Here is a 17370-nt window from a genome sequence, read left to right as displayed (position 1 = left end):
TCACGTGCTTCAGCATCAACATCTTTTAACGTGCGAGTTACTTATGATTCTCTATAAACTATTATTAGAGTATTTTTAATAATTGATCATCAACTAGTGATATAGAAATCTCAACTTTAATTTTATAGTTTTGAATTATTATTTTAAAAAAAATTATTAATAATATATATAATATTTAATTATTTATCAAACATTTTAAATTAGAGATATTGATTGCTAAATGAAAGTAAGATTATTTAGAGACCACAGACAAATTAATAACCGAGACGAAGAAATTAGTTTGATGCATGGAAAAGTTGATACTGTATTAATTGAATGAGCGTAGAAATCAGGTGGTTGAAAGAGTGGAGAGCAGAAGGTGAAGAGGGACCATTGGCAATTTGGCATGGCTTTTGAGCTGCAAATGTCGCATGCTCTTTATTGCAGCAGCTAGCCAGCTACTTCGAGACGGAGATCTCCACACGCTGATGCAAGGGTCAAATCAGATTTGAGTAGGTGGTGGGCTGATGGTAGGCCTTTCGATGAAGCCAGCTACTGCCTTCCGCGTCTTGTATTGCTAAGATAATAAATGTTAGGATTTTATGGTTGGATGCAAAGATGATAAGCATTTTATCTTTTTCCATCCTCCAATTCCAAACACTAATAATTATTCATATTCCAATCCATTCCAGCCATTCCCTTTTCCCAATCTCTCTATAATTTGTGGACCTCAACCTCCACTCATTTTCAATTATTCTCCTTCGTTTCATCCTTCCCCACTTACCACTTTTCAAATCTCTCTCTATTTATTTTCTTTCCATTTTAGTCATTACTTACCACCAATGCTAAAAATACTATACACGTCCATGCATGGGTTCAAAATAAATTTAAGTTAGTCCTTCAGGTTTAATAAAAGTCACAAATCAGTCCTTTTTATTTTTAATTAACAACCAATCAATTTATTCTTGTTATTTAATATTATTAAATTAAAATTTATTTATAATAATGTTTTCGGATAAAAAAAGTAAAATATAGTAAATAAGTTTAATTATTTTTATTAATTTTTCCTTTTCACAATTGAAAAAAATGAAACTTTTCTCGAGGCAATCGAATGGGATAAGAAAAAGACAGGCGTTCATTTTCCCTCAAATCAATCACACACGTGTCAAACACTCATCTCATCACTCGTGTCAACGTAATCCTCCCTTAAGTCGGTTGAGAAATAAATTAAATAAACTCCCTCAAATTCCCACCAATTAAAAATTCACTAATAAGTATTTCACATAATTATAAATTTGTGTTTAAATTTATAAAATTTAAGAAGTTGGATAAAATTATTGTAATTTTATTAAAGGATGTGCATTTCCTTCGAATTTGTTTAAATATTTTTATTTTTTTAATTAAAATAAATTATATTAATAATTTTATTTAATTATTTTTTAATTTAATTTCTCTAATTTTTTTATAAAAATAAAAATAAAAATAAACAACTATTAAAATTATAGTTTTCTCTATCGTTGGTTGACAATATTTACCCAGTGATTTAGATAAGCAAATAGAAAGTTGATGCTTAAATGAATTCTACCCACATGTATTATACGGTCACGTGATTAATTAAAAAATTCAACATTATTGCCTAAGCCAGGGGTCAAATCGTCTTTTCGGTAGAAGATAGGTGATGCATCTTGTCAAACATGGGCAGCTCAAAAATACGTTTTTTTTTTAATAATATTTTTATCCATTTTCCTCATCTTAAAGTTAAAAAATAATTCTTTTAAAAAAATAGTTTTCTTTCTTTCTCCCTCTGCCTTTCCATTTTTATACGGAGCCAAGCTTTTGGTCGTCTCTCTTTTTCCTCTCTCCTGTCATCGCTTTGTTTTCCTTCTAATCTCTCTCTGACTTTTTATTTACTATTTAGATCCATCGTGTCCGTTTTAGGGTTTTAATATCACCACTCTCTTCAATCGTCTCCTCCGATCCGATTCTCCTTTTTCACTACCCTGTCGTTACAGAAATCGTTCAATACCGTTTGGTGATAAGTTCGTCCTTGTTTTGAATTTCCAATCCACTAGCCACTTGCATTTCGTTTCGTTGACTTGGAATCTCGCTGTTCAGAGGATTAAACCGGAGTATAAGAAATTAATTTGTAGGATTTAGGTGCCCCATTTTCTTCTTTTTTTTTTTTTTTAATTTGGGGGATTGGGTGTAGAAATGTTGGGGGCTGGATTGCAGTTGACTACGCGAGGTCGCGGGGAGGATCGGTTTTACCAACCGGCGAAGGCTCGCAGGGTACACCAGAATCAACATAATGATCAACTGCGCAGAGCTCAGAGCGATGTCACTGCGAGTCAATTGCCTTTGGTCAAGGAAAAAGCGGAAAAACTGTTAGATAGGGAACCTGAGTACCATACTGCTGTTGAGGATTCTCCCAAACCACTTTCCGTGCCGGCCTCTGATCCTGTGGTTTCTCCGTTGAGTAATTTGGAGCGGTTTTTGGAGTCTATTACGCCACTTGTGCCGGCTCAGTACTTATCTAAGGTTTGTTAGCATTCGATTGCTTCCTCTCTTCTGCTTCTTTTTGTTTTTTTTTTTTCCTTGGAAAACTTACGCTGATTTGGTCGGCCAGAAACTGAGGAAACTAACACGGAATATTTAGTATTATTTGCATTTTCATATTGATTTTCCCGTCTTCCTTGAGGACTGGATGGATTACTGTAATACAACATTTTATATGAAATTTTGAATGACGTGCAGTTGATGAGCCAAGTTTCACTTAGTTGCTTTGATAATATTAATAAATGAAATATATGAAACATGAGACCTCTGTTTGGATTGTGGAAGACCCAGGAAAGCAAGTGGAATCACCTGAAAATGCATGAGAAATCCACTTTCAGTTCTTTATTTTCTCCTTATTGGTTTATAAGAACAAAAAGCATTTACATAGTTTGTGAAATACTGACTCTGATAAGCTGGTGGCAGACAACAATGCGGGGCCGGAGGAATTGTGATTCGGAACTTCAGCCTTACTTTGTACTCGGGGATTTGTGGGAGTCTTTTAAGGAATGGAGTGCTTATGGTGCAGGAGTGCCTGTAATTTTGAATGACAGCGATTCTGTTGTTCAGTACTATGTACCGTTTCTGTCTGGTATTCAAATATATGGAGAGTCTATAAAGCCATGTGCGAAATCGAGGTAATTAAAGATCTCTGATAATTTCTGTTTGTTTAATGTGTTACAAAACATGTGTTGAGCAAGGATGTAATGCTTAATTAATCATTGCATTTCGTGTGTTATTCACTGTCATTTTTTTTCTCCTTTGCAACTTAGCATTGGTTACATGTTATTATCAGTTGACAGAATCTGGATCATGATTTTTTTCTTCTCATTGAAATTTTGCCTCATAGAGCCATACTTGGGTGCTTAGTTTATGTAATGGACGCTCATTTTCTCTCTAGATTCAATATTTATCGACAGTGTTTGCTTTTATTTTTGCATAGATTCTTATATGTATATGTAGTCCATGTATAAACAGCTAACTTTGTCTGCATCTTTATATTTTAAGCGCAACTTTATGTCAAAAGAACATGAATAGGACATTTGTATATTGAAATTGAATACACCAGATGATGATGGATTCATTTAATTTTGTATTGGAAAAGTGCTTGATGTTTTAAAGCATCAATATTACACTTACATGATTTGGTCCTGTTTGAAAAATTGCTCAAGGTATTATCAGAGGAAGGTGAAGCTGTGTACCTATTTATTAAATTGTTATTATTTTTAGGACTTGCAAAATTTGTATGTGAAAGAATTCCTGATAAATTTGAAGAATTTGAACCTGAACCTGCTAGATGACCAGTTCTGTTCGTGAGTTGAAAATGTATTTGCCTATATGGGGCCTTTTACATTTTTCCTGTGATTTAATGCAGTTAGGAGAAAGTATAGGTAAGATCATAATGCATACACCATTGCGCATTCAAGCTTTAAAAGCCTGAAAAATTATGCAATTACTTTTGCATAATTGGCTTGTGCTTCTATATTTTGTGCTAAAGATATTCAAATCTCTTATAATTTAAAAGAATTAGTGTGATAGTGTTCACCAAAAGCAATATCTTAGCTCAAAAAAATTTACACTCTTTATCTGTTTTTGGTACTTTTTGCTAAATATAATTGAAAAAAAAAAATAACCATCTTTTTCAAATTGTTCTTAGAATCATAACTGGAGTTGACAAGGAAATGTTAGATTTTGTGTCTTTTCACTTTGAACTTGAAAATTTCATTTTAATTTGTTCATTTTATTCATTTTCTAGTGAATGCATGCATTACACCAATTTGTTATACCAAAAAAAGTTCTGCAGCAATTCCCATGATTGTTACACTGTTGTAACATGGACCATAATTTTGATTGTGGCTGATGCTATGATTTATATCTATAGATAGTACACCTATATGATAAACTATTTATGCAAGGATTTTATTGAGGTGTTTTCTAATTCTTTTTCTTTCAAGATATTTAGAAGTTCTTATATAGCAGTTGGCTGGCCAAACTTACCTGCTGGTTTGGCACATCTTTGGGTATTATTCCCATTATTAAAATTGCATTTAAGCAATGTGTATATCATAAACTCCTTTGCCTTCTAATCACTTTGATTTAATGGCTTCATAGCCCTAGGAAAATGCTACGCTGAATCTGAATTTTTGGGTTTTATTCTTAGGTTTGGTTTTCATGTTGAAATGCAATGTTCAAGCACATGTGAATGTGTGATTTGAAAATAAAATCCAATTTGATTGATTAATGGGTTTGGAGGTGATACGAACTTAGGAGAATCACACCCCAAAAGCTAGCTATTGAGTTTAGAGAGCCCAAGTCCATATATACCCCTCATTGAAATCTCATACATTCAATGTAGGACACAAGTTTTCTTGCAATGGGATTTTAACATTCCACCACGCTCTATAGTAGGGATGAGCAGATTTCGGTTCAAACAGAAAAACCGAACTGAACCGAATCAATTCGGTTCAATCGGTTAGGTTCGGTTTTATATTATAAAAATTTCGATTATTTCGGTTTGGTTCGGTTTTGAAGGGAAAAAAATCGGTTAAACCGAATCGAACCGAATAGTAATTTTATATATTTAAATCGAATCAAATCGAACCGAATTAATTTATTTTTATGAAAAATTTATGAATTATATTTAATTTTTTATATATAAATTGTTTAATTTTATTGATTAATGGTTATTAGGTTCAAACCAAAATCAAAATTAAACAAAATAACTTGAAAATCAAGTCTAAATTAAAAAATAATCAAAAATAAAAACCGATCGGTTTGAATCGAACCTCACCGAAATAGAGCGGTTCGGTTCGATTCGATTTTTCATCCATTTCGGTTTGGTTTGGTTTCTAAAATATGTAATTCGGTTTTGATAATTTGATTCGCTTCGGTTCGGTTAGGTTTGAACCGAATGCTCACCCCTACTCTACAGCCCCTACACCCACGCCGGCTAGCTTTGCACTAGCTTAATCTAGCTTCAGGCGAATATTGCTATTCTAGCGTCACCACTTGCGCCGCACAATTGCAAATGAGAGTCATAGTGGACGGCTTTAATACCCTTGATATGAACTTAGGAGAATCACATCCCAAAAGTTAGTTATTGAGGTTGAAGAGCCCAGGTTCATATATACCCCACATTGAAATCTCATACTTTCAATATGGTACACAAGTTTTCTTGCAATGAGATTGTAACAAGAGGTGACTATGTGGTCTTTCTGCTTGTGTGCTTGCTTGTGATAATGCTAAGGCAGGTCACTAAAGAGGATTTCATATTCCATGCCATCTTAACATGACATTGACTCAATCAATTAACATTGCTGCATGGTTTTTGTTTCTCTACTTGTTTCCTTTTGCATTCAATTCTATCTCCAGCCACATCCAAGAGAAATCCTATATCCCATTAATTATTTTTTGTCATCTGATAAATTCTTGATTCCATTGATTTTCACCTTCAAAATTAATTTGATGCCTTAATCTTCAATGAATGGGCTCGGCAATGCTGCCATCACCGACTGTTTTGCAAGGTGTACAAGATCACTCATTATGCTGAACGATAACAAAATTCCTAATATGTGGCTGAGCATAATAAATGGCTATTTATTCAGTGAGACTGAGATTTAATTCCTCTGAGATATAGGTTGAGTCTTATGGGTCAGATGGGCCGCTTACCCCTCCCTCCTGCACCCCCTTCTTGTTCTTGTTCTTCTCCTCGTATCTGTACATTTTTAGGCTGCTGTAGTTTTGGATTAAGCATTTGGTTGTTTTTTCTTCCCTTTCTTCCTGTTTGTTTTTATTAGGCTGGCACTAATACAGCAGAGCTGATTGGACCCATTTATGACAGGAGACTGGGTGATGACAGTGATAGTGATTTCAGGGATTCAAGTAGTGATGGTAGCAGTGATTGTGAACCTGAAAGAGGACTGAAGGGCTCTAGGGAACAATGGAATCATCACCATTTGACAAATGATGTTCCTCTTAGAATGGATATATTGTCTTTGAGAGATCAACATATTGCCCGCCAAGAGGACTTTTCTAGTGATGAAGGTGAATCTATGAATTCCCAAGGTTGCTTGCTATTTGAGTATCTTGAAAAAGATCCTCCTTACAGCCGGGAACCGTTAGCTGATAAGGTCATTCTTCGTTTTATATTTTTAAGTGTCTGCTCCTCTTTTTAGGATACTCTCTGCTTCCCTTTTCCTGAACATTTTCATTGGCACAGATATCAGATCTTGCCTTGCGTTTCCCTGGGTTGAAGACATTAAGAAGTTGTGATTTACTGTCATCAAGCTGGATTTCTGTGGCCTGGTATTCATCATTTTAGTGTTGCATTTGCTAGTAATGTTACATGCTCATGTATGAATTACAGGTCTCTTGGAAATTTGTAGGTATCCAATTTACAGGATACCAACCGGACCAACATTGAAAGACCTGGATGCTTGCTTTCTGACATACCATTCTCTTCATACACCATTGGGAGGTAAGAAAACACTGGCATGGATTTTTTGTAGGCACCTTTATGTATTTTTGTTACTTTGTGGGATGATGACAATTCTCTGGCTTAATTTCTGCAGTAGTCTTCCTGTCAGTATTTTCAGTTGGAAGTTATGTGTGGTTCAGTTGTTAGTTACAGAATATAGGACTATTCTATTTAAAAATGATTCCTCTTCTACAACTTTATAAATTTCCCTTTCCTGTAAAAATAGTATTACTTGCAAAAACAGTAACCATTAAGGATGGGTGTTTAGAAGCTTTGACTTCCACCATATTCAACTCAGCTTAATTCATTCTCCGATTAAACTAGTTGGTTTTAGCTACACTGCTTCTTTTTTTTTTTTTTTTTTTTTTATATTCTGCTTAGCATTGTTCTTTGTGAGCTCTTATGACTCTAAACTACATCATGGTAGTTCACATTGCTATCTATCTATCACATGTAAAAAAATTTCACTTAACAACCAAAGAAAAGTTGTTGTGCTGTCACCTACTATGTGTGGATTTGAATTATAGCCTGATGATTAACGTAATTAATTGCTGAGTATGTTTCTGTCAAATACAATTAATTATCCCTCAGCTGCTTTTGTAAAACTTACTGTGCTAACCTTCTTGGCAGTTTCACAAACTGCTCAGGCCCCAGTGGTGGCATATCCCAGTGAGATGGATGGTGTGCCTAAGATGCGCTTGCCTGTTTTTGGTCTTGCATCATTCAAGTTCAAGGGGTCCTTGTGGACTCCTAATGGGGGAAATGAACGCCAATTGGCAAATTCTCTGTTGCAGGTTGCTGACAATTGGTTGAGACTGCTTCAGGTCAATCATCCAGATTTTGTGTTTTTCTGCCGCAGGGGATAGAAAGATATGATGGTTACCTCACTCCAACCATTCTTTGAAGCTGTTAGTCTGATGCTCTTCGTACATTCTCGACTCAGGTGAGTTAAAATCCCTTAATTTATGGAGATCAAGATGAGAAGTCGAGTCGGCTGTAATATTCTTGGTTTATATCCCTTATAATAATTTATCTTGGAGAAATGAAGGAAAGAAAAAAAAAAGAAAAAAGAAAAAAGGACAATTGTGAGAAGGCTGCTTAGGAATGGAAGGAGCGGCAGTGCAATAAGGCTCAAGCAGAAATGAATACTTTGGAGCTTAGTGTTTGGATAAGCTATTGAAGGTTGAAACTGAACCAAGGTGAAAAAGTGACTCGGCCCACTGTCAGTGAAAGCAAGTTTTATCTTGGTTGTTCTTCAAAATATTTATATGATGATGGGTATGTCATGATAAACCAGGCATTTTTTTCTGTCCTGCTGATCCGTATTTGGCGCGTAATATTGTATTTTTAACATCTACAAGGAGATTTTGATAGGAAGGTTGTATTGTCAAGTTTGAGCCTGCCCCAGATGTGTATTTTAAAATCAACTGTTATGTTATCTGACGAGTAATGTGTTAAAAATGGTTTAATTATTAAAAGAAATGATTTGATTAGGCCTTTTACGTAAAAGGGCAGTTTTTATGGGTTTTTATTTTCTAGTTTATGAGCAGAGTTAAGAATGAAGCATATTCATTCTCTACTATGTTATTCCTATTATAAACTTGGTGTTTAATCAATAATGGTGTTTGTCTAAATTTTGCTAGGTGTGTTCTCGCTACTTATGGGTATGGCTATAATTTGTACATTTTTTTAATTTGTTTACTACTGGAATATATGACTCTGATCCTATGAGATAACATTCATGAAATTGAAAAGGTTAAAAGCTCTCGATGCATCTGGTTTGAGTATTTTCATGTGTGTGTGTGTCTATATATATATATATATATATATATATATATATATATATATATAGAGAGAGAGAGAGAGAGAGAGAGAGAGAGAGAGAGAGTAATGAAAAAACTTTATTAAAAAATAAAGTAATGAAAGTGTACGACGGAATTAATGAGGATTAAATCATTAATTTTATATAAATTAAAGAATAATTTTTCTTAAACTTTAATCGAAATAAAATTTATAATGAATTTAAATAACAATATTTTTAAATGGATTTGAATTCAGATATTCTAAATTTCATAGAAATTCTATTGGGTGCCATTCCTTTGAATTTCAAGATGCATACCGTTTGGATTCTGGGGCATTTGTATCTTTTATAGTTTATTCTGACTTCTAAGCAGTCGTATGTCGAGGATGGCATATTTTGACTAGGACTGGTCTTTGCTTGATAGGCTGTACGGTAGTTTGTAGTTTTGGATTTCTTTTATTTTAAGCATTTTAAAGAATAAATGGCTTGGCATCATGCACGTGGCTGCTAAGAGTCCGTCCATGCGAGTTGGTCTGCATTTGTGTTCAAACGTCAAATTCAATGAGCATTAACTTTTTTTTTTTTATTATTATTTTAATTAAAATTGAAAGTTAAAAACTTTATTAATAAACTAAAACTCATTAGTTTGTTGCGCTCGTTAGATTTTTTTTTTTTAACAAAGTGAAAGATAGTGTAATTTTTTTTATTAAAAAATTTAACAATTTATTAATAAATATACTTTTATAAAAAAAATAATTATAAATATAAATAATCGAAAACTTTTATTTATCTAATTTGTGTGTAGGAGAATAATATTTTAGACAATAATTGGTCTTTTTGTATTTAAACAATAAAAAAAATAATTTGCAATACTACGAAAATATATTATCTTTATAATTCACATAAAAATTTAAATTATCAAAATTTAATGGAGAAACATACTGCATTATCATATTTCGTTAATCAAAAATTATTATACATACTTAAAATTTAAAATCTCTAATTAAAAGAAATTAATAATATATACTGTTTTTTAAACTATTAAAACATTCATCTAATACTGAAAAAAAAAATAAAAAAACCTTATTAAGAGAAGAAAGGACCCTAATAATGGGAGAGAAAAACTTCAATATTAAGAAAAGAACTTCTTATCCATTTATAACAGCACAAATCTAAGTAGGTAAATTCAAATTTATTTCAAACGGATTGAGCTGGGAGTTTATAAGGATGTACAATATAAGCTTATTTGCTCAGATGTGTTTATTTTGCGTGTGCATGGATGAGCGGGTGAATCGCTCCAATCTTATTGAGAGCTTGCGGGGAATAAAAATTTAGCGTCCTACTTGTAATTGATCTCAAGGATAGTTAATGTTGTGGTGGCATTTTTGGTCAGTTTTAATTCTCTTGGTTTTTCAAAGGCGAACTCTATAAATATAGATTTCGCTTGAAAGTAAATGTTAATTTAGATTTTGGTCATATGGCCGTCGTCAGGGTAATGCCGTCGCACATGCTCTAGCTAAGGATGGTACAGTGCTGATGCAGGGGGACAAATTGAGGAGGTGTTCGGTCTCTTGTAGCTCTTGACTTATTGCTTCTCTGATAAATGAATGCTGGTTTTAGAAAAAAAATAATAATGGCAAATTATTGAATTTAATGTAAAAAGAAAGTATAAAAGTTTAATTTATCTCTTTTTTTTTCAGCATGTTTTAATTTAATGTAAAACATAAAAGTTAAGAGCAAATTATTGAATACTCTCATGTGTATACTCTTATTAACTCAACTCAACTAAGTTTTTATTCCAAATATTTAGGGTCTGCTATATGAATTATCTTTCTCCACTCTAAACGATTTAGGGTTAAATCCTCGAAAATGTGTAATGCTTTTAAGTCATGTTGTACTACTCTTCTTCAAGTCAGTTTAGGTTTACTCCTTCTTTTCTTTTTATCCTCTACCCTAATTTGCTCTACTTGTCTAACTGAAGCTTCCGTATGTCTACGCTTCACATGACTAAATTACATCAATCTCCCTTCTCTCAATTTATCCTCAATTGGTACCACTCCTACCTTTTCTCTAATACTCTCATTACGAATTTTATCTAATCTAGTATGGTCACTCATCCACCTTAACATTCTCATCTCCGCAACTCTTATCGTAGATACATACGACTCCTTTAGTGCCCAACACTTACTAACATATAATATAGCCGGTCGTATAGTTGTTCGGTAAAATTTTCCTTTCAACTTATTAGGAATCTTACGATCACATAAAACTCCCGTGGCACGTCTCCACTTCAACCATCCGGCTATAATTCTATGACTAACATCCTCCTCACATCCCTCATCTACTTGAAGGACTGAGCCAAGATATTTAAAGTGATTACTTTGGGACAGTATCACTCCATCCAAACTAACTCCTTCCCTATCACCAGTTCTACCTTCACTGAACTTGCAATGCATGTATTTTGTCTTCGTTCTACTTAACTTAAAATCCTTTGACTCTAGAGTACTTCTCCAAAACTGTAGCTTTCTATTGACTTTTTCTTGCGTCTCATCTATCAGAACTATATCATTCGCAAATATCGTGCACCAAGGGATACTCTCTTGTATATGTTTCGTTAATTCATCTAAAACTAATGTAAAAAGGTAAGGGCTTACAGTTGAACCTTGGTGTAATCCAACTAAGATAGGAAAATCTCTGGTGTCATCTCCCACGGTGCACACAATAATAGTCGCTTCTTCATACATGTCTTTCAACTTGTATGTACCTAATAGATATCATTTTTGTTCTAACACTCTCCATAAGACATCTCTTAGAACACTATCACAAGTCTTCTCTAAATCGATAAAAACTATGTGTAAATCTTTTCTTACATCTCTATCATTCCTCATCCTTAAATTTAAAAAATAATTAATCTTTTTATAAAGGATAAATGCAGTATTTCTTAATGTATCGAGTGCGTCTATAATTTATTAATGTGAAGTCGATTAAATCTGAAATTAATAAATTAAAATAATTTATCATAAATTTAGACTTGTGCTGTATGCGCACCACACATAGAAGCCTAAAATTTTGGTAATTTACAATTTGTTTCTCAAAATTTATAAAAAATTACAAATGAATCATTCTCTCCTTATGTTCTTCATTCTTTCTTCCTTAAACTAAAATGGTAAAAAACAAAATTTAATTGAAAATTAAAATAAAAAACACCATCAATTCATTTTTCTCTGTCAATCTCACCTAAAAATTGAAAATTAAAATTAACAAATTCAATAAATATATATTTATTCAACAATTTCAACATAATTTTTTCTTGAAAATAATTTCTTTGAAAAAAAATTCTTTTAAAAATTTTGAAAAAAAATATAAAAACTTATTTATTACTTTTGTAAAATTTCAGGGATTAAATAATAATTTATATATTTTATTATAAATTCATTCAATTTGTCAATTTAAGAGTCTAATTGACTTAACTTTTATATTTATATTAGATTAAACGTTCTTTGTTGTCTAACATTTATAACTCAACCTCGTCTTGAATCTTCATCTCCAAAGCCACCGAGCATATTTTTTCCATCATGTGATAAAAGGAAAAGAGATCAGATAGTTGCCCAATTGACATTTTTCCCATTATAATCCTTGCAACTCTCTCCCTCTCCTCGTTCATCTTCAATTTTTCGCTGTATGCTGTTTTAGCCTGTTCTCTTGCTGCAAACTCAGTGGAGTGTTTGCCTGCACCCATTTCAAACATTAAAAAAAAGAGAGAGATTAAATCATTTCTGGGATATATTTTTCAAAATAATTAACAAGATTTAGTAGACAACCTCAAGAAATTCAGCTCCAATTTCCAGTTCTGATTCTTGGCCCAAAACGATACTCCTTCCTGAATTGTACAGGTTTCTTGCAATTGAGAAACTTCTGACAATGGTTTTTCGTTTCGTCTCCAATTCCTGGTTTGAGTGTGGGAGCTTTATGTATGCATGTAGAGCAATTAAGTTTTTTCTCATAAGCAATCACAGCCTTCACAAATTCCTACAGAATAACCATATGTATTTAATTTCTGTTCTCGTATCAGTTACAGAAAGATAATGGAGCATAAAATAAAAGAAAATGTTCCTGAGTTTGTACCTTATATGCAGCTGGGCATCCAGGGCAGTCAAAATCATCTGAATCTTGGTGGCGCATCCTCTCTGGATGAAATTGGAGTCCCATTATAAACTTTCCTTCTTCAGGATTATAGGCATCTGGATCATAAAATCCTTCAACCAGACCATCTGGAGCAAAAGCCATTAGCACGAATCGTTGAGCTAATTTCTTGACACCTTGACGGTGATAACTATTAACCATGATTTCCATTTTCTTTTCCTGCAATGAATCTTTAAACCATTGATGCAAAGGAGAGTTTTCCACAACCTTCACTGGATGCCTATGACCATCATAATCTTCATAATTTATATGCATCACTCTTTCTTCTTCTGGGATTTTCTTGGCGAGTTCTTTTTCCACATCTTGATATAGAGTACCTCCACAAGCAACATTAAGGACCTGTGACCCTCTGCAGATTCCTAGGCATGGTATGTTTCTTTCAAGGCATAGCTTTGCAAGTCTTAATTCAATTGCGTCTTTCTCTCTATCAATGGCAAAATATCACTTGCAATCGCTTTCCTAATCTCTTCAAGTTCTTCTGGTGAAAACCCAGATAGTTCTGCATCGTATAGGGATGGATCAATATCTTCACCTTCACAGAGGACGACACCATGAATAGGCTGGAAGCTTTCCAATAGCATGTGCACTCCGCTTACTCTAGGGACTATCACTGGCACTGCTCCATAGTTTACAATAAGATCTTGATGGAATTCTCATGTTCATTAAATTGCAAGAGGCAAAAAAATCATTTATATGACTGATTTAGCGTGAGTTATGTCATATGTATCTCTTACTTGGATAAATTGACACTAATTAAAATATTGTATATATATATTGAGCAAAATTAAAGAATTAAAGCAATCCATTAAGATGTTAGGTGTACATGGAAATAAAATTAATTATAATAAATCATAATTCTCAAAAAGAATTAATCATAATTACAGAATTGAGCAATCAAATAAGATATTAGTTGTTGAAGCAATAAAATGATTATAATACATGAGCTTTTTTTAATGTATATTCATTTATAAGTTAGAAAAGATAATTTAATTTCATCTATCCATTCCCAAATGCGCAAATATATATATATATATATATATATATACACACATATGCATGAATCCATCAAATATGCAGAAAATTGGACTTTGATTTATATATATATTGAACCTTGATTATTAATCATGCAATGAAACTATAAGATGAAACGTCGACGTGATGATGAAGAGAGGAAAATGAAACGAACCCACAAAATCTACAAACTTGTTCTTGCGAACGGTTCGCCTGGAGACAATGAGAACCCTTGGACGGATCATTGAAAGATCTGAATTATTAGCCATGGTAGACGCAGTCATTGAGGAGCTTTAGGTATTTATATAAGCTTTGTAGCTGTGGAAGAGATGCAAAGAGAAATTCAACTCTGAAAGCTTTAACTCTCAATTAATGCTTCTTTCAAAAAATAAAAATGGCAAGCATCTGTGGAGATATATATTCAGTTTGATTTTGCGATCGATGTTATGTATGTATTTTTTTTCCTCCTCAAATTTATTGGAGAAGAAGAGGCACATTGGCATCGCGTGTTAACGTAAGAAATGGATTATAGTTGGAGAATTTTTTTACTTAAATTCAGTTTATTATGAACTTAAGATATGTGTATAGATTTTATATATTTATATTTTAATTTATAATAGATTGAGCGCGTTATTTTTAGTTAGGTCAAACTTAATCATATATATATATATATATATATATATATATATATATATATATATATAAAGCAGACAGGTTTTTTTCTTGGTGCTGCCACATAAAATTCTAAAACTTTTATATTTATGTCACGTGACAACATTTAAAATAGTTAAGTTTTCTCCTGAACTGCCACATAAGATTCTAAAATTAATATATTTATGTCAAATGACAATATTAAATTTATTGCATTGCCACATATACCAATTATATTACTATATATATATATATATATATATATATATATATATATATAAAGCAAGAAGGTTTTCTCTTACTATTGTCACATGGCACTCTAAGTTTTAGTGATATTTTTAATTATTATATTTTATGTGATATTTACTATATAAAAATTATTATATTTTATAATTATAATAATTAATGTAAGTAATTATTATTTTTTATATTAAATATTAAATTCTATTTTTTATTTAATTCTAATTTTCTTTTAAATATCTTTACCATTACTATTATTACTATAATTTTTATGGCTAACTAATTAAAAATAGTAAATATATTTCAAAAATTTATAAATTTTTCATTTAAGGATTCTTAAAATTTTTATTATTTCATTTAATTATACAAATTTAAGAATTATACATATTAAAATTAATAAAATAATTTAGAATTATACTATAAAAATTATCATATGGAGTTAAATATTTTGTCCTCTTATCACATGAAGTTAAATAATTTGTCCTCTCTCTTTTTTATATATTTAATAAATTTTAATTTATCTTGATTTTATTTTATTTTAACACATATTTAATAAAAATATATTTTTAATTATATATTGAATGTTATATATATATATATATATATATATATATATATAAAATAAATTGTAAAAAATGAAATAAAATTTTATTTTCATTGTAATGAAAAATAAGAAATTTATATTAATATTCACTTTTCATTATTTTTTTGATATTCTTTATAGTATAATTAATAAATAACTAATATTAATATTAATCATATTATATTATTTTATTATTATTTAGAAAAATTTTATATATATTTATATATATATATGTACACCTGTCATATTTGAAGTTTTATTTTTTTATTAATTAATTATAAAATTTCTTTAAATTATGATTAAGTTATTAATTTTCTAATTATGCATATATAAGTTACAAATTATTTAATTATTACACTTTAATACTATAATAAATAGCTATTATTATTATTGTTTTTATTATTATTATTATTATTATTATTATTATTATTATAAATACATGAAAAGTTCAATTTAATTAGAGAAATAAAAAATTAAGAATTAATTGAATTAATTTATTAATTTTATCATATAAAAATATATATTAATTTTATATATATTGTACTTTCACTTTCTGATAAAAAAGTAGTTCATATTTTTATAAAACAAATTTAAGAGAAAGTAAGATTTTAAATCTATCATATTTATATCAATTAGTAATTTTTAATTACATTTATTAATGACTATTTTTCTATATTTCTTGAAAGTTGTAATATGCCAAATGACAATATTAAATTGAATTTATTGCTTTGCCACAATATAAAGCAGAGAGATTTTCCTTTATTGTTGCCACGTGGCACTCTAAATTTTAGTGCTGTTACGTGACACTTACTATATAAAAATTATTATATTTAACAATTACAATAATTAATGTAAGTAATTATTGTCTTTTATATTAAGTATTTAATTCTATTTTTATTTAATTCTAATTTTCTTTAAACTATTTTTACTATTACCATAATTTTTATGGCTAACTAATTAAAAATAGCAGATATATTTCAAAAATTTATAAATTTCTCATTTAAAGATTCTTAAATTTTTTATTATTTCATTTAATTATAAAAATTTAAGAATTATACATCTTAAAATTAATAAAATAATTTAAAATTATACTATAAAAATTATCACATGAAGTTAAATAATTTGTCATCTCTCTTTTTTTTATATATTTAATAAATTTTAATTTACCTTGACTTTATTTTATTTTAACACGTATTTAATAAAAATATATTTTTAATTATATATTACATGTTATATATATAAAATGAATTATGAAAAAATAAAATAAAATTTTATTTTCATATTAATGAAAAATAAGAAATTTATGTTAACATTCAATTTTCATTATTTTTTTTTATATTCTTTATAGTATAATTAATAAATAACTAATATTAGTATTAATCATATTATATTATTTTATTATTATTTAGAAAAATTATATACATATATATATATTATTTAGAAAAATTATATACATATATATATATATATGCACATCTGCCCCACTTGAAGTTTTATTTTTTATTAATTAATTGTACAATTTTTTTAAATTATGATTAAGTTATTAATTTTCTAATTATGCATATATAAGTTATAAATTATTTAATTATTACACTTTAATACTATAATAAATAGCTATTATTATTGTTATTGTTGTTATTATTATTATTATAAATACCTAAAAAGTTAAATTTAATTAGAGAAAGGAAAAATTAAGAATTAATTGAACTAATTTATTAATTTTACCTAATAAAAACATATATTAATTTTATATGTGTTGCATTTTCACTTTCTAATGAAGAATTAGTCCATATTTTTATAAAACAAATTCAAGAGGAGGTAGAATTTTAAATCTATCATATTTATACTAATTGATCATTTTTAATGAAATTT

The 17370-nt window shown here is 30.0% G+C and overlaps 1 protein-coding gene and 1 pseudogene across 1 annotated transcript; one reads left to right on the top strand and one right to left on the bottom strand.

The window, feature by feature from the left end:
- The first annotated feature begins 1762 nt into the window (after window positions 1-1762).
- Window positions 1763-8518, top strand: LOC110652152 (uncharacterized). Its single transcript, XM_021807682.2, has 6 exons — window positions 1763-2517; window positions 2959-3170; window positions 6374-6662; window positions 6752-6837; window positions 6918-7009; window positions 7640-8518. The coding sequence occupies exons 1-6, from the start codon at window positions 2191-2193 to the stop codon at window positions 7873-7875; spliced, it is 1242 nt and encodes a 413-aa protein (XP_021663374.2). The 5' UTR covers window positions 1763-2190; the 3' UTR covers window positions 7876-8518.
- Window positions 8519-12324: 3806 nt separating this feature from the next.
- On the bottom strand, window positions 12325-14293 carry LOC131168798 (putative glutamine amidotransferase GAT1_2.1; annotated as a pseudogene).
- Window positions 14294-17370: the final 3077 nt, after the last annotated feature.

Source organism: Hevea brasiliensis, chromosome 13 (assembly GCF_030052815.1).
Source record: "Hevea brasiliensis isolate MT/VB/25A 57/8 chromosome 13, ASM3005281v1, whole genome shotgun sequence".
NCBI lineage: Eukaryota > Viridiplantae > Streptophyta > Magnoliopsida > Malpighiales > Euphorbiaceae > Hevea > Hevea brasiliensis.
This window is presented reverse-complemented; position numbering and strand designations above follow the sequence as displayed.